The sequence below is a fragment of the Tachyglossus aculeatus genome, chromosome X3, assembly GCF_015852505.1.
Source record: "Tachyglossus aculeatus isolate mTacAcu1 chromosome X3, mTacAcu1.pri, whole genome shotgun sequence".
NCBI classification, from domain to species: domain Eukaryota; kingdom Metazoa; phylum Chordata; class Mammalia; order Monotremata; family Tachyglossidae; genus Tachyglossus; species Tachyglossus aculeatus.
The window spans coordinates 1,871,924-1,891,947 of NC_052099.1; the positions used below are offsets into that span (position 1 = coordinate 1,871,924).

Here is a 20,024-nt window from a genome sequence, read left to right on the forward strand (position 1 = left end):
GGGGAAACAGGCATCAAAACAAGTAAACGGGCATCAATAGTCTTAATCCCCATTTTCCAGATGAGGGAACTGAGGCACAGAGAAGTGAAGTGACTTGCCCAAAGTCACACAGCTGACAGTTGGCGGAGCTAGGATTTGAACCCATGACCTCTGACTCCAAAGCTCATGCTCTTTCCATTGAGCCACGCTGCTTCCCCGCAAATAGTAAGTGCTCGATAATTGCCACTGATTGATTGATTAATATCTGTCTCTCCCTCTAGAATGCAAGCTCATTATGGGCAGGGAACTTGACTGCCAATTCTGTTGAACTGTACTCTCCCAAGCACTTAGTCCAGTGCTGTGCATGCAGTAATTACTCAATAAATACGACCGACTGATTGATTGATGGATACTCCACCACCGGAGGGATTACTGGGAGAATGTGTCTTTGTGAGGGTGGAGTCTGTACGTATGTATGTTAGGCTGATTAGCTTTTCAAAAGACTGGACGACTGGATGGAAAGTCGCCAAGCTTCAGGGAGGGCCTGGGATGGGGGCACTGGGATGTGTGAGGAGACAGCAGTTTCACTGGAAATCTAACAGGAAATGGAAGCTGGCAGTGGTCTCGCACACTTGGGGGCCTCTGGACTGGGAGTCCCAAGATGCATGCATGTCCCACTGCTGGGTAGGGACCGTCTCTATATGTTGCCAACTTGTACTTCCCAAGCGCTTAGTACAGTGCTCTGCACACAGTAAGCGCTCAATAAATATGATTGAATGAATGAATGAATGTCTCACAGTGGAAAGAGCCCGGGCTTTGGAGTCAGACGTCATGGGTTCAAACCCCCGGCTCCGCTAATTGCCAGCTGTGTGACTCCAGGCAAGTCACTTCACTTCTCTGTGCCTCAGTTACCTCATCTGGAAAATGGGGATGGAGACTGTGAGCCCCCCGGTGGGACAACCTGATCACCTTGTAACCTCCCCAGTGCTTTGCACATAGTAAGCACTTAATAAATGTCATTACTATTATTATTATTATTTTTATACGTGCAGGAATCTTGAAAATGTGTGACATTCGGGTGTGATGTCAGCCATGGGGTGCTCACCAATAAAGGCAGCAAGGGCTGGGCGGGGACTGGTGCACCCCTGCCCCATCTACAACCTGATGGCCAAGACTGAGTCCTACCCTGACCATGGTGAGAGCTCCCAACTCCTAGACACCCCAGCTGTTGTCCGAACACTGCAGAACAAGGCCTTGGACGAGAGAACCAACCCTGCCTGCCCCTGTGAGGGTTGGCTAAGGAGCAGAGCCACATGGGAGCCCAGGAAAGCAGCTGTAGGAAAGCCAACTCAGGCATTTGTGCCCTCCAAACCAGAGGCCTCAGGAGACCCAGTCCCCTGAAGTCCAAGAGGCAGTGGGAAACCTCTGATCAGAGGAAGCAGAAGGGGTTGGTGGGTAATAATTCGGCTCAATAAATATGATTGAATATCTGGGTGGAAACACTTTGTGGTCTCTGCGCCATAAAGGGGGAGGGAGCAAGAGATGGAAAGAACTTGGCTGGGACTTTTGCAATGGGAGGGAGGGAGGGACAAAGGAAGGGTGGGAAGGGGTGGGGGATGTCCTGAAACTTATTTAAGCACCCCCAACTTTCTTCTCGTTTTTCTCTTCTCCTGGTGTGCCTGGGGAAGACCTCCAAGAGAGAAAGAAAGAGAAAGCATCTGAGTAGCAGGTAAAAAGCTCCCCTCCCACTGCCCCCACCCTGGCACTGCTTGGAGGAAGTGCCAAGAAAAGAGTCTTCTGCCTGCCTGGGCCAGATGTTGACTTCTCTGCTCTCCCCCCTTTTTCTGTGTGTGGTATCTGTTAACCACTTACTATGTACTAATCTCTGGGGTAGATACAAGCTAATCAGGTTGGCCCAAATAGGGCTCACAACCTTAATCTTTTCTTCTCTTCTCCTCGGCCCCTCCCACCCCACCAGGGATGGGTTCTCCGTGCTGCTGCCGCTCGGGCTGCTGCTGTTGCTACCTTCCTGTACGGGGTGAAAGACTCAGCTGTCTTTCTCCTACACTTCCTTCTTCTTGCTCCAGAGTCTATCTTCCCCTGTCTCCCCACCCCTGTTCCTGGTCCCTTTCTCCCGCTCTGCGCAGCCGCTGCTGCATCTCCTTTCTGGAGGCTGTGCAGGGTTTGCAGGCCCTGCATCTCAAACTGGGAATTCTTCGCTTTCCCAAACACCCACTACAGCTACTATGACGATGATGACTACTACTGTGTGTGTTGGCCAAACTCAAAACACCTTCCAGGCCTTAGCCAGCCGTACTATGTCGCTGATATCTCCCGCCCCCTCTCAGATTTTCTTGTGAAACTCTAAAGTGCTCTTGGCAAACTGAAGGCGCACAATACTGTTGATACTAATAATTTTCTCTAATTCTCTCTCCCTTAACCCCTCCCCACTTTCCCCCCAGCCTCCCTTTCTCCTCCTCTCTGTTCCCATCTCTTTCACTCCAGCTTCCAGTCACCTCCATTCAAGGTCAAGATCACAATGGCTGAAGTTGCCAAGGCAGACAGGAAGAAGGATCGAGTTCTCTCTGCTTTGGGTGGGAGGATGGCGGTGCCTCCCAACAACTCCAATGCAGAGGAAGATGAACGCCCGACCATGGAGCTCACTGGCCTGGTGCCCAGAGGAGTTAACATGCAAGGTAAAGAGTGGGCACTTGGCTGCTCAGTGAGGAACAGATGCTAGAATGCCCAGGCACCCCTTATCGATTCATGCCTACCGCCAAGTTGCTTTTTAAAAGAAAAGAAAAGCTTTCCAAATCTGGCCCACTCAAAGAATCCCTCTTCAAATTCCCTGGCTGGCCTGTCAGGTTGCCACTTGGTGTGAATATCAGTACTGGTGAAAGGTGTCAGACATCGACTTCAGTGGAGATTGAAGTCTTTTACTTTTCTTCTGAGCAGGAGCAGTGTGATAAGAAAACAGCATAAATAAATAGTTTCCCACTATCCCTCTTTGCACCTTACCCCCAACCTCCAGGGATCAGTCCTCTGGTGTCCTGTATCGGTGACACTGGTTATTCTGTACTTCAGATCCATTCACGGCACTGAAAACTTTAGACCCATTTATTTCAGCCGCTGATAAAACTAAGTGGCAGCATTTCCGGTCGTGCCAGGGCGGAACTTGAGTTGTCATTGATTTGATTGCTCGATGTGGTTTGCGGTAGTTCTCACGAAGAGACAAACATTTATCTTTCCGTGGTGGGTCAAGACATTTCCCTCTACCTTCAGTGGGGCATTGTGGTAGGATGAACTCACCGCAGTTAGTAAAAGCAGACCGAGAAGGCTTACCTCTTTCAAACAGGATTGGAGCAGTGGCTGGAGGGAGAACAGTCGGGGAAGGCCCAGTGTGGCTTACGGCTATTTAACAGCTCACTGCAGTCTGGAGTACGATGAGATGATAACCAGTAATCAGTAATATTTATTGAGTGCTCATCGTATGAGTACGGTGAGATGATAATCAATAATCAGCAATATTTACTGAGTGCTTATTGTATGCACAGCTCTTTTCTAAGTGCTTGAGAATTAGTATACGTGATCCCTGCCCTCGAGGAGCTTACCATCCAGTGGGCAACTCACTCACTCACTCTCTTATCCCTTGGTCTACCTCGTTCCATTAACCCACAGCCCTGGATCACCCGCACGGTCCGCCTCCTTCGCTCTTGGGCTCGAGCCGCAGAGCGCTGCTGGCAGAAATCCAAGTCTCAGATAGACTATGTCCACTTCAGGTTTCTCCTTGCATACTTTAACTCTACCCTCCCTTCTGCCCAGCAAGACTATTCTCCAACCTCATCGACACCCATGCCCATCACCCTTGCCAGGTGTTCCAGACATTTATTTCCCTCTCAGGCCCTGATCTCTCGCCCTCTCTCCAGTCTCCCATTTCCTCCTACCATCAAGATATCTCTACTTGGATGTCCCTTCATCACCTCAAATTTAACAGGTCCAAAACAGAACTCCTTATCTACCCATCCAAACCCTGTCCTCCCCCGACTTTCCCATCACTGTAGATGGTACCACCATCCTTCCTGTCTCACAAGCCCATAACCTTGGTGTTATCCTTGACTCCCCTCTGTCATTCAACCCACACATTCAATCCATCACTAAATCCTGTCAGTCCCACCTTCAGAGCATAGCTAAAATCTGTCCTTTCATCTCCAAACTGCTACCACGTTAATACAATCACTTATTCTATCCCTCCTGGATTACTGTATATGTTGCCAACTTGTACTTCCCAAGCACTTAGTACAGTGCTCTGCACACAGTAAGCGCTCAATAAATACGATTGAATGAATGAATGAATGAATCAGCCTCGTTCCTGACCTCTCAGCCTCCTGTCTCTCCCCACTCCAGTCCATACTTCACTCTGATGCCCGTATCATATTTCTACAAAAACCTTCAGGACATGTTTTCCTGCTCCTCAAAAAACTCCAGTGGTTGCCCATCCACCTCTGCATTAAACAAAAACTCCTCACCATTGGCTTTAAAGCATTCAATCACCTTGCCCCCTCCTACCTCACCTCGCTTCTCTCCTCCTTCAGCCCAGCCTGCACTATTCATTCCTCTCACCTCTCACTGTGCCTTGATCTTGTCTATCTTCCCGCTAAACAATAATAGCCCACATCCCGCCTCTGGCCTGGAATGCCCTCCCTCCTCAAACCCAACAGACAATTACTCTCCCCCGCCTTCAAAGCCTTATTGAGGGCACATCTCCTCCAAGAAGCCTTCCCAGACTAAGCCCCCTCTTTCCTCATCTCCCATTCCCTTCTGCATCACCCTGACCTGCTTGCTTTGCTCAATCCCCCTCCCAGCCCCCCATCACATATATACATATCTGAAATGCATTTATTTGTATTGATGTCTGTCTCTACCCCCCACCCCCTGTCCTCTAGACTGTAAGCTCGTTATGGGTAGGGAATGTGCCTGTTGTTGCATTGTACTCTCCCAAGCGCTTAGTACAGTGCTTTGCACACAGTAAGCACTCAATAAATACTACTGAATGAATGAATGGGAGAGATAGAAACAAAAGTAAGACATCGGTAAGAGGAAGCAAGAGAACATAAAGATATGAACATGACCGCAGTGGAGGAAGGGGGACGAGTGACCAAGTGCTTAGATGATGAGGAAGTGCTGAAGTAACAGTAGGCTGGAAATGGGGTAGATGAGAGATTAAACAGGGAAGACCTCCTGGAGGAGGTGTGATTTCAAAGGACCTTGGAGATGGGGAGAGTTGTGGTCTGCCAGATGGTAAAGAGAAGGGAGTTCCCGCAAAAGGGAAGGTATGAGCCGAGGACTACCAGCACAAGAGTTGAGAAGGAGGCAGAGTGGGTAAGATGAGAATGAGGCAAAGTGGCTTGAGAGGAGTGAAGCTTAAGAGCTGGGGTGTACACTTAGTGAAGTGAGGATAATTGGAAGGGAGAGAATTGGTTGAGTCCCTTAAAGCCAACGGGCAGGGGACTTGGCTTAATATGGAGAGGAATGGGCAACCAATGGAGGTTTTTGATGAATAGGGTGATATGTACAGAATGATGTTTTAGAAAAATGATGTGTGCAGCCAAGTGATGTATGGACTGGAGAAGGGAGAGGCTGGAGGCGGGGAGATCAGTGGGGAGGCTGATCAATCAATCAATCAATCAATCAATGGTATTTACTGAGTGCTTACGCTGGGAGAGCTCTGTATTAAGCACTTGTGGGAGGACTACACAACAGACTTGCTAGACACGCTGGTGCAACAGAGTTGGTGGGCTGACGCAGAAGTTGAGTGTCCGGACCACTTAGCGGCAATTTGAATCGAGAGAAAGTGGTGTATTCTGGAGATGCAGTGGAAGAAACATAAGGATTTGAAAAGCAAGGATGTAGGGCTTGAAAAAAAGAGGTTGCAAGCTATGGTTACAGGCTTTAAGAGATGGTGAGGATAGTGGCGTTCTTAACTGAGATAGGAAATTTTGGTGGAGGGGGGGTATTGGGGGGAAGATATGAATAATAATGGTATTCATTACATACTTACTATGTGCCAAGCATTGTACTAAATTCTGGGATGATGTAGCATATGCAGATGATCCCTGTGTCACATTGGCTTCATTGTCTAGGAGGAGAACAGGAATTGAATCCCATTTTACAGATGAGAAAACTGAGGCACCAAGAAGTTCGGTGCCTTGCCCGAGGTCACATGACGGGCAAGTAGCAGAAACTGGATTAGAACCCAGGTCCGACTCCCAAGTCTGTGCTCTTTCTACTAAGCCATAACTTTCCCTAATGACAAGAGGGGTTGGGATATGTCCAACGGAAGGGGCTGGCAGGACAATCCATTCAGGGATGTACAGCAGACAGGAAGGGATGACATATTACCGAAAAGGCAAGAGGTGAGGGCTTCTGAGGAAGATTTGAGAGTCATTGATAGAGAGGTGGTAGTTGATGCTTTGGGAGCGGGTGAGCTCTAAGAGAATAATATCGCTTTCAGTGGAGTCAGAGACAGGAGGGCTTGGTGGGAATCTGGGAACAAACAGTGCCTATAAAGAGATACCAATCTAGATGGGTGTTATTGACTGTTCATGGGATGCATCGGGCTGTACTAAATCTGTGAGGGAATCAATCATTGGTATTTATTGAGTACTTTGTGCAGAGCACCATACTAAGGACTTGGGAGAGTACAGCACGATAGAGTGGCAGACATGATCCCTGCCCTCCAGGAGCCAACAATTTAGCAGGGGTGACAGATGTTAAAATAAATTACAGGTAGGCAAAGCAGCAGAGTATAAGGATATGTACCTAAGAGCTATGGGGATGGGTGGGGCTGAGTAGCAAAGTGCTTAAGAGCATACGTGATGCAGATTGGAGGGCAAATAGTGCTGGGAAATGAGGCTAGTCAGGGAGGGCTTCTTGGAGGAGATGTGATTTTAGTGCAGTGTTGAAGATGGGGAGAGTAGTGGTCTGTCAGATTTGAATGGGGAGGGATTTCCAGGCAAGGGGGAAGGATATGAGCGGGTTGAAGGCAAGAGAGATGAGGTCAAGGAACCCTGCCCTTCCTTTGACTTTCCTTTCACTGTAATAGTAATAGTAATGGTATCGATTGAATGAATGAATGAATGAATTTGTTAAGCGCTTGCTACAAGATAATCAGGTCAGTAACAGTCACAGTAGACACCAATACCCTCACTGTTTTCACAAGCCCGTAATAACCCTGGCATTATACTTGACTCATCTCTTTCATTCAACCCATCTACTCAATCTGTCACCAGATCCTGTCAGTTCTACTTCCACAACATTGCTAAAATCGGTCCTCCCTGCCTCCTGTCTCTCCCCACTCCAATCCTAACTTCACTCAGCTGCACAGATCATTTTTCAAAAGAAAGTTCAGCCCAAGTCTCCCCACTTCCACATCAAACAGAAACTTCGTACCATCGACTGTGAGCCCACTGTTGGGTAGGGACCGTCTCTATACGTTGCCAACTTGTACTTCCCAAGTGCTTAGTACAGTGCTCTGCACACAGTAAGTGCTCAATAAATACGATTGAATGAATGAATCGACTTTAAAGCACTCAGTCAGCTCTCCCCCTCCTATCTTGCCTCCCTGCTTTCCTGAAATCTCTGACTCTTGATGGCTACTAGGCAGTGGCTGGTTTGAATAGAAGAAAATTGAATTCAGTGATGAAGAAAAACTTTATGGTAAAAAAAATAGCACTTACTGTGTGCCAGGGACTATGTGAAACACTGGGGTAGATAAAAGCTAATCAGGTTGGACACAGTCCATGTCCCACGTGGAGTTCACAGTTTTAATCCCCATTTTACAGATGAGGTAACCGAGGCACAGAGAAGTTCTGTGACTTTCCCATGGTCACAACAGCAGCCAAATGTCAGAGCTGGGATTAGAACCCGAGTGCTTCCGACTCCTAAGCCCATGCTCTATCCACTAGTCAGTGCTGCTCTTTGTTAATTGAGAAATAAGATTAGAACGCATAACCTTCTGACTCTGGCCCATACTCTATCCACTACGCCATGCTGATTTTCTACAAATTACTCATGCAAGCTGGGGTGAAGTGGATGAAGACAGCTGATTGAATGACTTAAGGCAAACCCCTCTAGTAATCCCCTATTTTCTCTGTATTATCAATCAATCAGTCAATCAATGGTTTTTATTGAATGCTTACCACGTGCGGAGCACTGTACTAAGCACTTGGGAGAGTAGAAGACAGCAGAATTAGCAGACGTGTTCCTTGCCCATAATGAGCTCCCAGTCCAGAGGCAGAGACAGACATTCATATGAATAAGTACTTTATAATACATCATTTCCTATTTATGAAGGTGAAATAAAAGATTATTTTTGTAAGTAGCGATAGGGGTGAGCATAGGGTGGGAAGAGGAGAAGGGTGGTAGGGTGTTGATAAAACCACAGAGCCAGCTGTTACCAGGAAAGGGAGTCATGCGGGTGTTCTGCAACAGGAAGGGGATGCCTATTGTGTATAGCACTGCAGAGGGTGAGATAGAAGTAAAAAAGTCGCTGTGGTCTCAAGTGTTCCCTTAACTTCCTCTTCCTTCTCCCCTTCCTCCCTTCTCTCTGTCTTCTTTTTGTCAGCTAGGCTTCATTCTTTTAGTACCTTGCACAGTAGTTTCTCACCTGTTTTGGAATTGCAAAATTTGGTGAATAAGTGGGGCAATCATACGAACAAAAACAGTATTTACCGAGTGCTTAATATGTGCCAAATGCTGGGCTCAGCACTTGAAAGTGGAAAATGAAAATATAAAAGGCACGTCCCTTCCCCTTGAAGAACTGGGGGTAGATTTGAATTCCAAATCATTAACTGAACTCCTAGAATAAAAACATGAAAACATAAGCACTTAACTTGCCTAAACATTTCTTCACATTTTGGTGTCTTTAAAATAAACTGCTTTTTTATGCGGTAGAAAAATAGAGAGGAAAGGGGAAGCAGTGGTTTTCTGGAGGAGGAAAAATGTGGTTTTCTCATTTCTATTGTTCCTTCAATTTTTGAATTGGGCTGTGTCATATTTGCAAGCTGTCATACTGAAGAGATCGTGAAGTGCCAAACTGTCAGCTATAATTTCTCCAAGGAGGAAGCTGATTAAAAGGGCTTTAGTATTTAAAAAGAACCGCTGACAATCATGTTCATCACCAGAGATAATTTGTTGGTTGAAATTCATCTTCCCAAACCAAATGGAAGGGCGATCTTGGTACAGCGAGGCTAGTGAGATGAAATAGGGTTAGTGTCGAATTTTCAATTCAGTCAATTAGTAGCCATTAAAGCAAACTATACTGAATATGAACAAAGGACTGGGCTGTGCCCATCCCCACTGGAATTATGCAAGGGAGGCTGGAGAATTTTACTCCCACGGAAACATCAGCATTGGCATTAGCCAGCTGCTCTGCCTGTTTTTGTGGCCCTTCAGAATCCACGTCTGAAGAAGAAGAAGAAGGAGAGATATGACTCTCAACTCTGGTTTATCCCTCCTTTTTCATGCACTTGGTACAGTCACTACCCACAGTCGATTCTCATCATTTTTCCTTTTACAGAATAACACAATCACCATCTTCTAACTTTTCCTTAAGTTTCTATTCTGTTTTAAATTCCCCCCATCTAATGTCACTTCCATTCCCTACTCCTACTATTGTTTCCTCTTAGAAACATCTGCTTCCGATAATGATGACATACAAAAGACCATGCTTGGAAAACAGGAATTCAGGATCCCCAATTCTTTCCTCTTGCACTGTCTAAAAATTTAGATAGGCAAGAGAAATGATTAAAAGAGGGCTCCATTTTGTCTACTCAAAAGAGTGCATTGTCCGATAATGTGTTTACTTGGGGTTTTTCGTTGTTGAAATAGCTGGGTCGACAAGCCATGTATGGGGTATTTGGGAAGTCTGTTATGAATTCCATTAATTATGGTGCTGGGTAATGAGTAGCAAGTGTCTTTAGGATGCTAGAGTCCTCCTTTGAAAAACAAGGACAGCTATATATAAGTGTTTAGTACAGTGCTCTGCACACAATAAGAGCTCAATAAATATGATTGAATGAAAGTGATTGTCATGCTAGTGGTTTGTAAGATGCCACTCACATCCTCTCATCTCTGTCAGTTGTGTCTGAGCCCAGAGTGCAACGAGCAGATAGGCAGACACGGGCACAGCACCGATCTCTCTCCCTCTCTGCAGTCTCGCGTTTCCTCTTGCTTCAGGACATCTCTACTTAGATGTCCTCCTGCCACCTCAAACGTAACAGGTCCAAACTAGAACTCCTTATTTTCCACTCTACCACTGTCCTCCCCCAACTTCCCCATTACTGTAGACGGCACCACCATCCTTACCGACTCACAAGCCCGTATCCTTGGCTTTATCCTTGACTCTTCTCTATCATTCAATCCATCACTAAATCCTATCAGTCCCTTCACAACATCACTAAAATCCACCCTTTGCTCACCATTCAAACTGCTACCATGCTATACAATCACTCATCCTATCCCACCTGGATTACTGCATCAACTTCCTTGCTGACCTCCCAGCTTACTGTCTCTCCCCACTCCACTCTACTGTCTTCATTCTGCTGCCCAGATCATTTATCTACAGAAACGTTCAGGATATGTCACCCCACTCTTCAAAATACTCCAGTGGTTGCCCATCCACCTCCATATCAAACAAAAACTCCTCACTATTGGCTTTAAAGCACTCAACCACCTCGCCCCCTCCTACCTCATCACACTACTCTCCTACTACAACCCAGCCAGCACACTTCATTCCTCTAATGCTAACCTTCTCACTGTGCTTCTCTCTCGTCTATCTCGTTGCCGACCCCTTGGCACGTCCTGCCTCTGGCCAGGAACGCCCTCCCTCCTAAAATCTGACAGATAAATTATTCTCCCCCATTCGTAGCCTTATTGAAAGCACATCTCCTCCAAGAGGCCTTCCCCGACTACGCCCTCATTTCCTCTTCTCCCATTCCCTTCTGCGATGCCCTGACTTGCTCCCTTCTGGCCCCACAGCACTTATGTACACATCTGTAATTTATTTACATATATTAATATCTGTCTCCCCCTCTAGACTGTGAGCTCATTCATTCATTCAATCGTATTTATTCATTCAATCATATTTATTGAGCGCTTACTGTGTGCAGAGCACTGTACTAAGCGCTTGGGAAGTACAAGTTGGCAACATATAGAGACGGTCCCTACCCAACAGTGGGCTTACTGAGCGCTTACTGTGTGCAGACCACTGTACTAAGCACTTGGAAAGTACAATTCAGCATTAAAGAGAGACAATCTGTGCCCACAAAGTTGCTCACTGTGGGCAAGGAATGTGTCTGTTTATTGTGTCTACAGGACGAGCTTACAGTCTACAGTCCAAATGGAAGGAAGAACAGGTATTTAATAGCCATTTTTCAGATGAGAAAATGGAAAGCCAGGGAAGTTCATTCATTCATTCATTCAATCGTATTTACTGAGCATTTCCTGTGTGCAGAGCACTGTACTAAGCGCTTGGAAAGTACAATTCGGCAGCATATAGAGACAGTCCCTACTCAACAACGGGCTCACAGTCTAGAAGGGGGAGGCAGACAGCAAAACAGAACAAGTAGACAGGTGTCAATACCATCAAAATAAATAGAATTCTAGATAAATACACATCATTAATCAAATGAATAGAATAATTAATACGTACAAATGTACACAAGTGCTGTGGGGAGGGGAAGGTGGTAGGATAGAGGGAGGGAGTGGGGGTGATGGGGAGGAGAGGGAGAGGAGGAGCGGGGGGCTCAGTCTGGCCCCAAGGTCACTCAGCAGGGAAGTGGCACAGCAGAATTAGAACCTAGATCCTGAAACTCCCCAACCCCAGGCTCTTTCCACTGGGCCACAGCTGGTAACCATCTTCCAGCTGAATGAGATTCTCACTAATAGAGTATCGTCAAACAGAAAATGTTCAGTAATGGCGGGGCCATTTGCAGATAATGAAAGAATAAGAAAAAAAAATAACACTAAAGTATGTGCAGTCTGCACAGGCTGAAGTATTTTAGGGTTTGTTGAACATACTAGACTGTGAGCCCACTGTTGGGTAGGGACCATCTCTATATGTTGCCAACTTGTACTTCCCAAGTGCTTAGTACAGTGCTCTGCACAAAGTAAGCGCTCAATAAATACGATTGAATGAATAACCCTCTTCTCCAAGACATCCAGGTGACATGGCGGCTCAGTTTTCTAGATTCATCTTCCAAATAGGCCAGTAGAATGTGTACCAGATAGGATCATCCCAGGCATTATCCAGAATCAGTTTTCTTCATATTTTAAACACAATGTTTTGGGTTTTTGTTTTAATTCTTTAATGAGAAGTTACCTGTGTAGCTTTTGTGTAGCTCCTTCCCCCCCGCTTAGCCTCCTTCCCTTCCCCACAGCACCTGTATATATGTATATATGTTTGTACATATTTATTACTCTATTTATTTTACTTGTACATATCTATTCTATTCATTTTATTTTGTTAATATGTTTGGTTTTGTTCTCTGTCTCCCCCTTCTAGACTGTGAGCCCACTGTTGGGTAGGGACCATCTCTATATGTTGCCAACTTGTACTTCCCAAGCACAGAGTAAGCACTCAATAAATATGATTGATTGATTGATTGATTGATAGAGTTAGGGAAGTACTCTTACCCTGCTTTCCTGGGTTAAGCAAGTAGAAGGACATGGATGTTCATTTATTCATTTATTCAATCGTATTTACTGAGCGCTCACTGTGTGCGAAGTACTGTATTAGTAGGTTGAAAAAAAAGCACATGATGCCAGTCACTGTACTTACTGCCTCTTGCTTCCCAGCCCTGATGGCTGTAAGCTCCTTGTGGGCAGGGATGGGGTCTACCAGTTCTGTTGTATGGTACTTTCTCAAGAGCTTAGCACAGTATTCATTCATTCAATTGTATTTATTGAGCACTTACTGTGTGCAGAGCACTGTACACAGTACAGAGCTTGGGAAGTACGAGTTGGCAACATATGGAGACGGTCCCTACCCAACAGCGGGCTCGCAGTCTAGTCTCACGGTAGTCAGCATGCAGTAAGTGCTTTGCTTAATAGATACTATTGATTGATTGATTGGTAGATGCTCTACACCCAGTGAGCAGTGACTATGTCCAAAGTAGGAACACAGTGCGGTGCTCAGCATGGGCTGAGAGACACAGTACAGTGCTCAAAAGGGGAAGGCATCTCAATTCAGTGCTCTCCACATAATAGGTTCCTAGGGCAGGGCTCTACACACTGTAAAACCCAGCCCAGTGCTTTGTTCATGATGAGCTCCCATTAGAGTGCCCGCCATGTTCTGCACAAAGTCGGCAGTGAGCGTAAACTTACATATTCAATATTAGCATAGCCTAGTGGAAAGGCCATGGGACCAGGAATCGGAGGACCCGGCTTCTAATCCCAGCTCTGCTAAATGCCTGCTGCGTGACCCTGGGCAAGTCCCTTAACTTCTCCATGCCTCAGTTTCCTCAACTGTAAAACGGAGATTCAAAACATGTCTTCCTTCCAACTTAGGCTGTGAATTCCATGTGGGACAGGGACTGTGTCCAATGTGATTATCTTGTTTCTAACCCAGTACTTAGAACAGTGCTTGACACATAGTAAGCACTTCACAAATATCACAATTATTATCATTATTGTATGTTATACAGATTATATCAGTAGTATGCGTACTCTATGATATATGTAACATGATATATTCACTTTGTTTTCAAAGCTACACCGTTGATTGTGAGATCCTGTCTGTGCACGGGGCTGACAAGACTGGTGTGTGACAGACACACTCTCTCAACTTCTTTACGTGAAAAGACATCCTTGCTAGGCTAATAGGTTTGTCCCATGCAGGGATATAGTATATAAATGAAGAGAGCGATGATTACTATGATGATGATGTTAATGGGAGAAAGCAATGGACTCCTTTCTCCTACCCAATGTAGAGAATTTTCCTCTGGGTCTCCTGCATTCTTTGCTGGAAGCTAGCTCACACGGGAAGCAGCAAGGGCCTAGGAATCAGAAGGTCGTGGTTTCTAATCCCAGCTCCACCGCTTGTCTGTTGTGTGACCTTGGGCAAGTCACTTAACTTCTCTGGGCCTCAGTTACCTCATCTGTAAAATGGGGAATGAGACTATGAGCCCCACATGGGACAGGGACTGTGTCTAATCCGATTTGCTTGTATCCACCCCAGTGCTTAGTACAGAGCCTGGAACTTAGTAAGCCCTCAACAAATACCACAATTATTATTTTTATCTGCTTTCACTGGAGAAGGGTTTCCTAGAAGTCTGGTCCCCTTAGGCAGGATCGGGGAGAGCTTCTGTAAAACAATACTGGAAAGGGGTAGGGGTGGGAAGAAAGGTGATCTGAAACAGAAAGGGAGAAAGGAAAAGAAATAAGAGAACAGAGAGAAAAAGAGGAAGAAAAAAGCTGAGAAGTAGCATGGCCTAATGGTTAGAACACGGGAGGGGAGTCAGAAGGATCTTGCTCTTGGTCCCGGCTCAGCCAATTGCCTGCTGTGTAACCTCTGTGAGACTTCTCTGTGCCTCAGATACCTCATCTGTAAAATGGGGATTAAGATTGTGAGCCCCATGTGGAAAGTAGACGGCATCCAACCTGATTACCTTGTATCTACTCCAGTGCTTAGAACGATGCCTGGGACATAGTAATCGCTTCACAAATACCATCAAAAATAGAGAGAGAGAAGGGTAGACAGAAGGGGAGAAAGGAAAAAAGAGGGGAAAAGGGTAAAATAAGGAACATACCTCCTTTTCCTCATTCTCTTTCTCCTCCTCCTCCCTCTCCTCTCCCGCTCTCCTGGCCATTCTTCCAGACCTGCGGGAATTCTGGGGCCAGGTGACCACCCCACCACCTCAGGAGGCCAGCCCCAGCTTTAATGGCCAGGAGCAGAGGCAGCAGTGGCCATCAACCTGTATATATGTATATATGTTTGTATGTATTTATTACTCTATTTTATTTGTACATATTTAGTCTATTTTATTTTGTTAATATGTTTTGTTTTGTTCCCTGTCTCCCCCTTCTAGACTGTGAGCTCGCTGTTGGGTAGGGACCGTCTCTATATGTTGCCGACTTGTACTTCCCAAGCACTTAGTACAGTGCTCTGCCCACAGTAAGCGCTCAATAAATACGATTGAATGAATGAAACCAGTGCCAATAACAAATGGGAAGGAGCGTCTCCTGGGAGTCAGCAAACCGGGGTTCTAATCCTGGCTCCATCACTTCTCTGCTGTGTGACTTGGGGCAAGTCACTTAACTTCTCTGTGCCACAGTTTCCTCATCTGGAAAGTGGGGGTTAAATCCTCCTCCTTCCAATTTAGATGGTGAATCCCCGGTGGGGCAATGACTGTGTCCAACCTGATTAACCTGGCACATAGTAAGCGCTTAACAAATTCCACAAAATAACTGCCCCGCAACCCCAGAAAAGACTATGTGGGATGCAGACAGCAGTTTACGATGTAGCTGGATGAAGTGTTTTTAGGCAGAAAAGTCTTGTCAACAACCAGAAGAGCCTCAACTGGTGCAGCTTCCCCTGAATAAAAGAGATGTGATGATGATGATGGTATTTGTTAAGTGCTTACTCTGTGCAAAGCACTGTTCTAAGCTCTGGGGGGGGATACAAGGTGATCAGGTTGTCCCACGTGGGGCTCACAGTCTTAATCTCAATTTTACAAATGAGGTAACTGAGGCCCAGAGAAGTTAAGTGACTTACCCAAAGTCACACAGCTGACAAGTGGCGGAGTCCGAATTAGAACCCAAGACCTCTGACTCCCAAGCCCGGGCTCTTTCCACTGAGCCACGCTGCTTCCCTGAGATATGCACCTCTGCCTCCCTCTCCACGCCAACAATTCTGGGCTACTATGCCTGCTGCTGTGGTTATTGCTGTGGCTGCTGCCACTATCATCTCTGCCACTGAGGGTTTCCATCAATCTCTCGCTGCCTTAAGAATCATTCAATCAGTCGCTCGAAAGCAAGACCACTCTCAAAAGGTGATAATGGCATAATTCCAAAATGCAACCAAAATGTGTCCCCAAATTTTGGAGATAATAATAATAATAATAATAATAATGGCATTTATGAAGTGCTTACTATGTGCGAAGCACTGTTCTAAACACTGGGGAGGTTACAAGGTGATCAGGTTGTCCCACAGGGGGCTCACAGTCTTAATCCCCATTTTCCAGATGAGGTAACTGAGGCCCAGAGAAGTGAAGTGACTTGCCCAAAGTCACACAGCTGACAACTGGCGGTGTCGGGATTTGAACCCATGACCTCTGACTCCAAAGCCTGTGCTGAGCCACTGAGCCATGCTGCTTTCCTAACAGTCAAGTTAACAGTCAAGGGTATTTATTGAGCACTTACTGCATGCACTGGGAAAGTACAATCAGAGTTGGTAAAAAGCAACCCTGACCACAAGGAGCTTGCAGTCTAGAGAGGGAGACAGACATTAAAAGAGATTATGGATAGGGGAAAGAGTTAAGTGTAAGGGTGTGCCAAGGGACTGGGGTAAGGATCAGCGTGTACACAGTTGTTGCTGAGGGGAGGGTGGATGGGGAAATGATGGTTTAGCCTGGGAAGTACTCTTGGAGGAGATGTGATTTTAATAAGCGTTCGAAACTGAGGAAAGTGGTGGTTTGTCGTATATGATGGGGGCGGGAGTTCCAGGCCCTAGGGAAGAGAGAGAGTAGGTGGACTGCACTGATTAGGTTGTGAAAACAGATGTGAGGCAAGGTAGTGGGGAGAGATTTGGTTGAGTGCTTTAAAGCCGATGGTAGGAGTTTCCATTTGATGCAGAGGTGGATGGGCAACCACTGGAGACTCTTGAGGAGTGGGAAGACATGGGCTGAATGGCTTTTCAGAAAAATAATCTGGGCAGAAGAGTGAAGATGCAGGATGCAGAGTGGTCACTGAGGAGACTCACAGCTGTCAAGGTAAAAAATGATAAATGCTTGGATCAGTGTGGTAGCGGTTTAGATGGAGAGGAAAGGGTGGATTCTAGAGACATGAAGGTAAAACTGACAGGATTGGTGACTGATTATGAGAGATGAGTCAAAGATAATACAAGTTTACTGAGTTGTGATACAGGGAGGCTACTGGTATTGTCTACAGTGAGAGGAAAGTCAAAGGGAGGACAGCATTTGGATTGGGAAGATGAAGAGTTATGTTTTGGACATGTTGAATTTGAGATGTCAGTACTACAGTCAAATAGAGATGTCCTGTAGGCAGGAGGAAATATGAGACAGAGATGAGAGGTCAAGGTTGGAGGGGTAGGTTTGGGAATTTTCTGTGTAAAGATGCTAGTTGAAGCATGGGGTTTTTTACTCTATTTTACACGTACATACTTACTGTTCTATTTATTTTGTTAATGATGTGCATATAGCTATAATTCTATTTGTTCTGACTATTTTGACACCTGTCTACATGTTCTGTTTTGTTGTCTGTCTCCCCCTTCTAGACTGTGAGCCCGTTGTTGGGTAGGGACCGTCTCTATATGTTACCAACTTGAACTACCCAAGCGCTTAGTACAGTGCTGTGCACACAGTAAGCGCTCAATAAATACGATTGAATGAATGAATGAATGAATGAAATGCAAAAGAGTTTTCCAAGGGAGTGGTTGCAGATGGAGAAGAGAAATAGACCCAGAACGGAGCCTTGGGTGACACCCACAGTTACTGGGTGAGAGGCAGAAGAGGAGCCTTCAAAAGATGGGGTAGTTAGAGAGATGGGACGAGAACCAGGAGAGGACGGAATTGTTCAAGCCAAAGTTAGATGTTCCCAGGAGAAGGGAAGTCAAAGGCAACTAAGAGGTTGAAGAGGACTAGGATGGAATAGAGGCCATTGGAATTAGCAAGGAGGTCATTGGTGACCTTAGATAGGGCTGTTTCCACGGAATGAAGTGGGCAGAAGCCAGATTTCCTAGGGTGGAGGAGAGAACCGGAGGAGGGGAGGTGGAGACAGCAGATAAAGACAAGTCAAGGAGTTTGGGGAGCAGTGGTAGGAAGGAGATGGGGCAATAACTGGAGAGAACCATGGGTTCAAGAGAGGTTTTTTTTCAAATAGCAGATAGATGGCTATGCTTGAAAACAGTGAGGAAGGAGCCACGGGGACGTGGGTGGTTGGAGATGACAATCAGGGAGGGAAGAAAGGTGAGAAGGGAGGGGATCAGAGGTGCAGATGGGTGGGGTAGATTTTGAGAGAAGGTAGGAATCAATAAGGAGTCAATTAATAATAATAATAATAATAATGGCATTTATTAAGCGCTTACTATGTGCAAAGCACTGTTCTAAGCGCTGGGGAGATTACAAGGTGATCTGGTTGTCCCACAGGGGGGCTCACAGTCTTCATCCCCACTTTACAGATGAGGTAACTGAGGCCCAGAGAAGTTAAGTGACTTGCCCAACGTCACACAGCTGATAATTGGTGGAGCCAGGATTTGAACCCATGACCTCTGACTCCAAAGCCTGTGCTCTTTCCACTGAGCCACGCTGCTTCTCTCAATTATGACACAACTGTTCATTCAGTATCTATCCTAAAATCTCATCTGCTCCAAGAGGACTTCCCCAGCTAAGCCTTCATTTCTCCTACTTGTTCTCTCTTCAGGAACTTGGATCTGTACCTCTTAAGCACTTCATCTGCACTCCACCCCCAGATCCCAGTACTTTCAAAAATGGTATTTGTTAAATGCTTACTAGGAGAAGCAACATGGCTTAATGGAAAGAGCCCGGGCTTGGGAGTCAGAGGCCATGGGTTCAAATCCCGGCTCCGCCACTTGTCGGCTGTGTGACTTTAGGCAAGTCACTTCACTTCTCTGGGCCTCAGTTACCTCAACTGTAAAATGGGGATGAAGACTGTGAGCCCCACGTGGGACAACCTGATCACCTTGTATCCTCCCCAGTGCTTAGAACAGTGCTTTGCACATAGTAAGCGCTTAATAAATGCCATTATTATTATTATTCTCTGTGCCTCAGTTCCCTCATCTGTAAAATGGGGATTATGACTGTGAGCCCTACGTGGGACAACCAGATTACCTTGTATCAACCCTAGTGCTTAGAACAGTGCCTGGCACACAGTAAGCGCTTAACAAATATTATTATTATGTGCCAGCCACTGCACCGTAAGCACTTAACCTTATACCGTGGCAATTCCCCTATCTGTATTTTAATGTCTGTAGACAAGCAGCAAGGCTCAGTGGAAAGAGCCCGGGCTTGGGAGTCAGAGGTCTTGGGTTCTAATTCTGCTCCGCCACTTGTCAGCTGTGTGACTTCGGGCAAGTCACTTAACTTCTCTGTGCCTCAGTTACCTCATCTGTAAAATGGGGATTAAGATAGTGAGCCCCACATGGGACACCCTGATCACCTTGTAACCCCCAGCACTAAGAACAGTGCTTTGCAGATAGTAAGCACTTAACAAATATCATTATTATTATTATTATCTCCACCTCTAGATTGAAAGCTCCTTGTGGGTGGGGCTCTTATCTAGTGGAAAGAGGACCTGAGTTCAAATTCTTGCTCTTCCACTCACCTGCTGACTTTGGGCAAGTCACAACTCCTCTGGGCCTCAGTTTCCCCCTCTGTAAAATGGGGATTCAATACCTGCTATCCCTCCCACTTAGACTTCCAGTCCCTTGTGGGACAGCAACTATGTTCAACCTGATTATCTTGTGTCTACTCCAGCACTTAATATGGTGCTGGGCACATAGGAAGTCAAGTAAGTGCTTAACAAATACTATTATTATTATTATCATCATCATTATTATTATTATCATTATCAAGTCTACTGTATTCCTCCAAGCTCTACACACAGTAAGCACCAATAAATGCCATTAATCGATTGACACTGATTTCACATGCATTTGGGAAAAGTCTGAAGGAGCATAGAAGTGGTAGCTGTGAATGAAATGCAATCTCTGGGTGCATGCGTGCATTCCACCTTCCAGCTTCTCTCCAAACCACAAAGCAAAACATGGGCAATGTAGAGGGAAAATGTCA

The 20,024-nt window shown here is 45.9% G+C and overlaps 1 protein-coding gene across 1 annotated transcript in view; it reads left to right on the top strand.

Annotated features, from left to right (window-relative positions):
* Positions 1 to 2,518: 2,518 nt before the first annotated feature.
* Positions 2,519 to 20,024, top strand: part of F13A1 (coagulation factor XIII A chain) — a 151,802-nt gene continuing 134,296 nt past the window's right edge. Inside the window, exon 1 of the mRNA XM_038770355.1 lies at positions 2,519 to 2,675. Coding sequence (XP_038626283.1) covers positions 2,519 to 2,675 — 157 coding nt within the window. The remainder of the gene's footprint in view (positions 2,676 to 20,024) is intronic.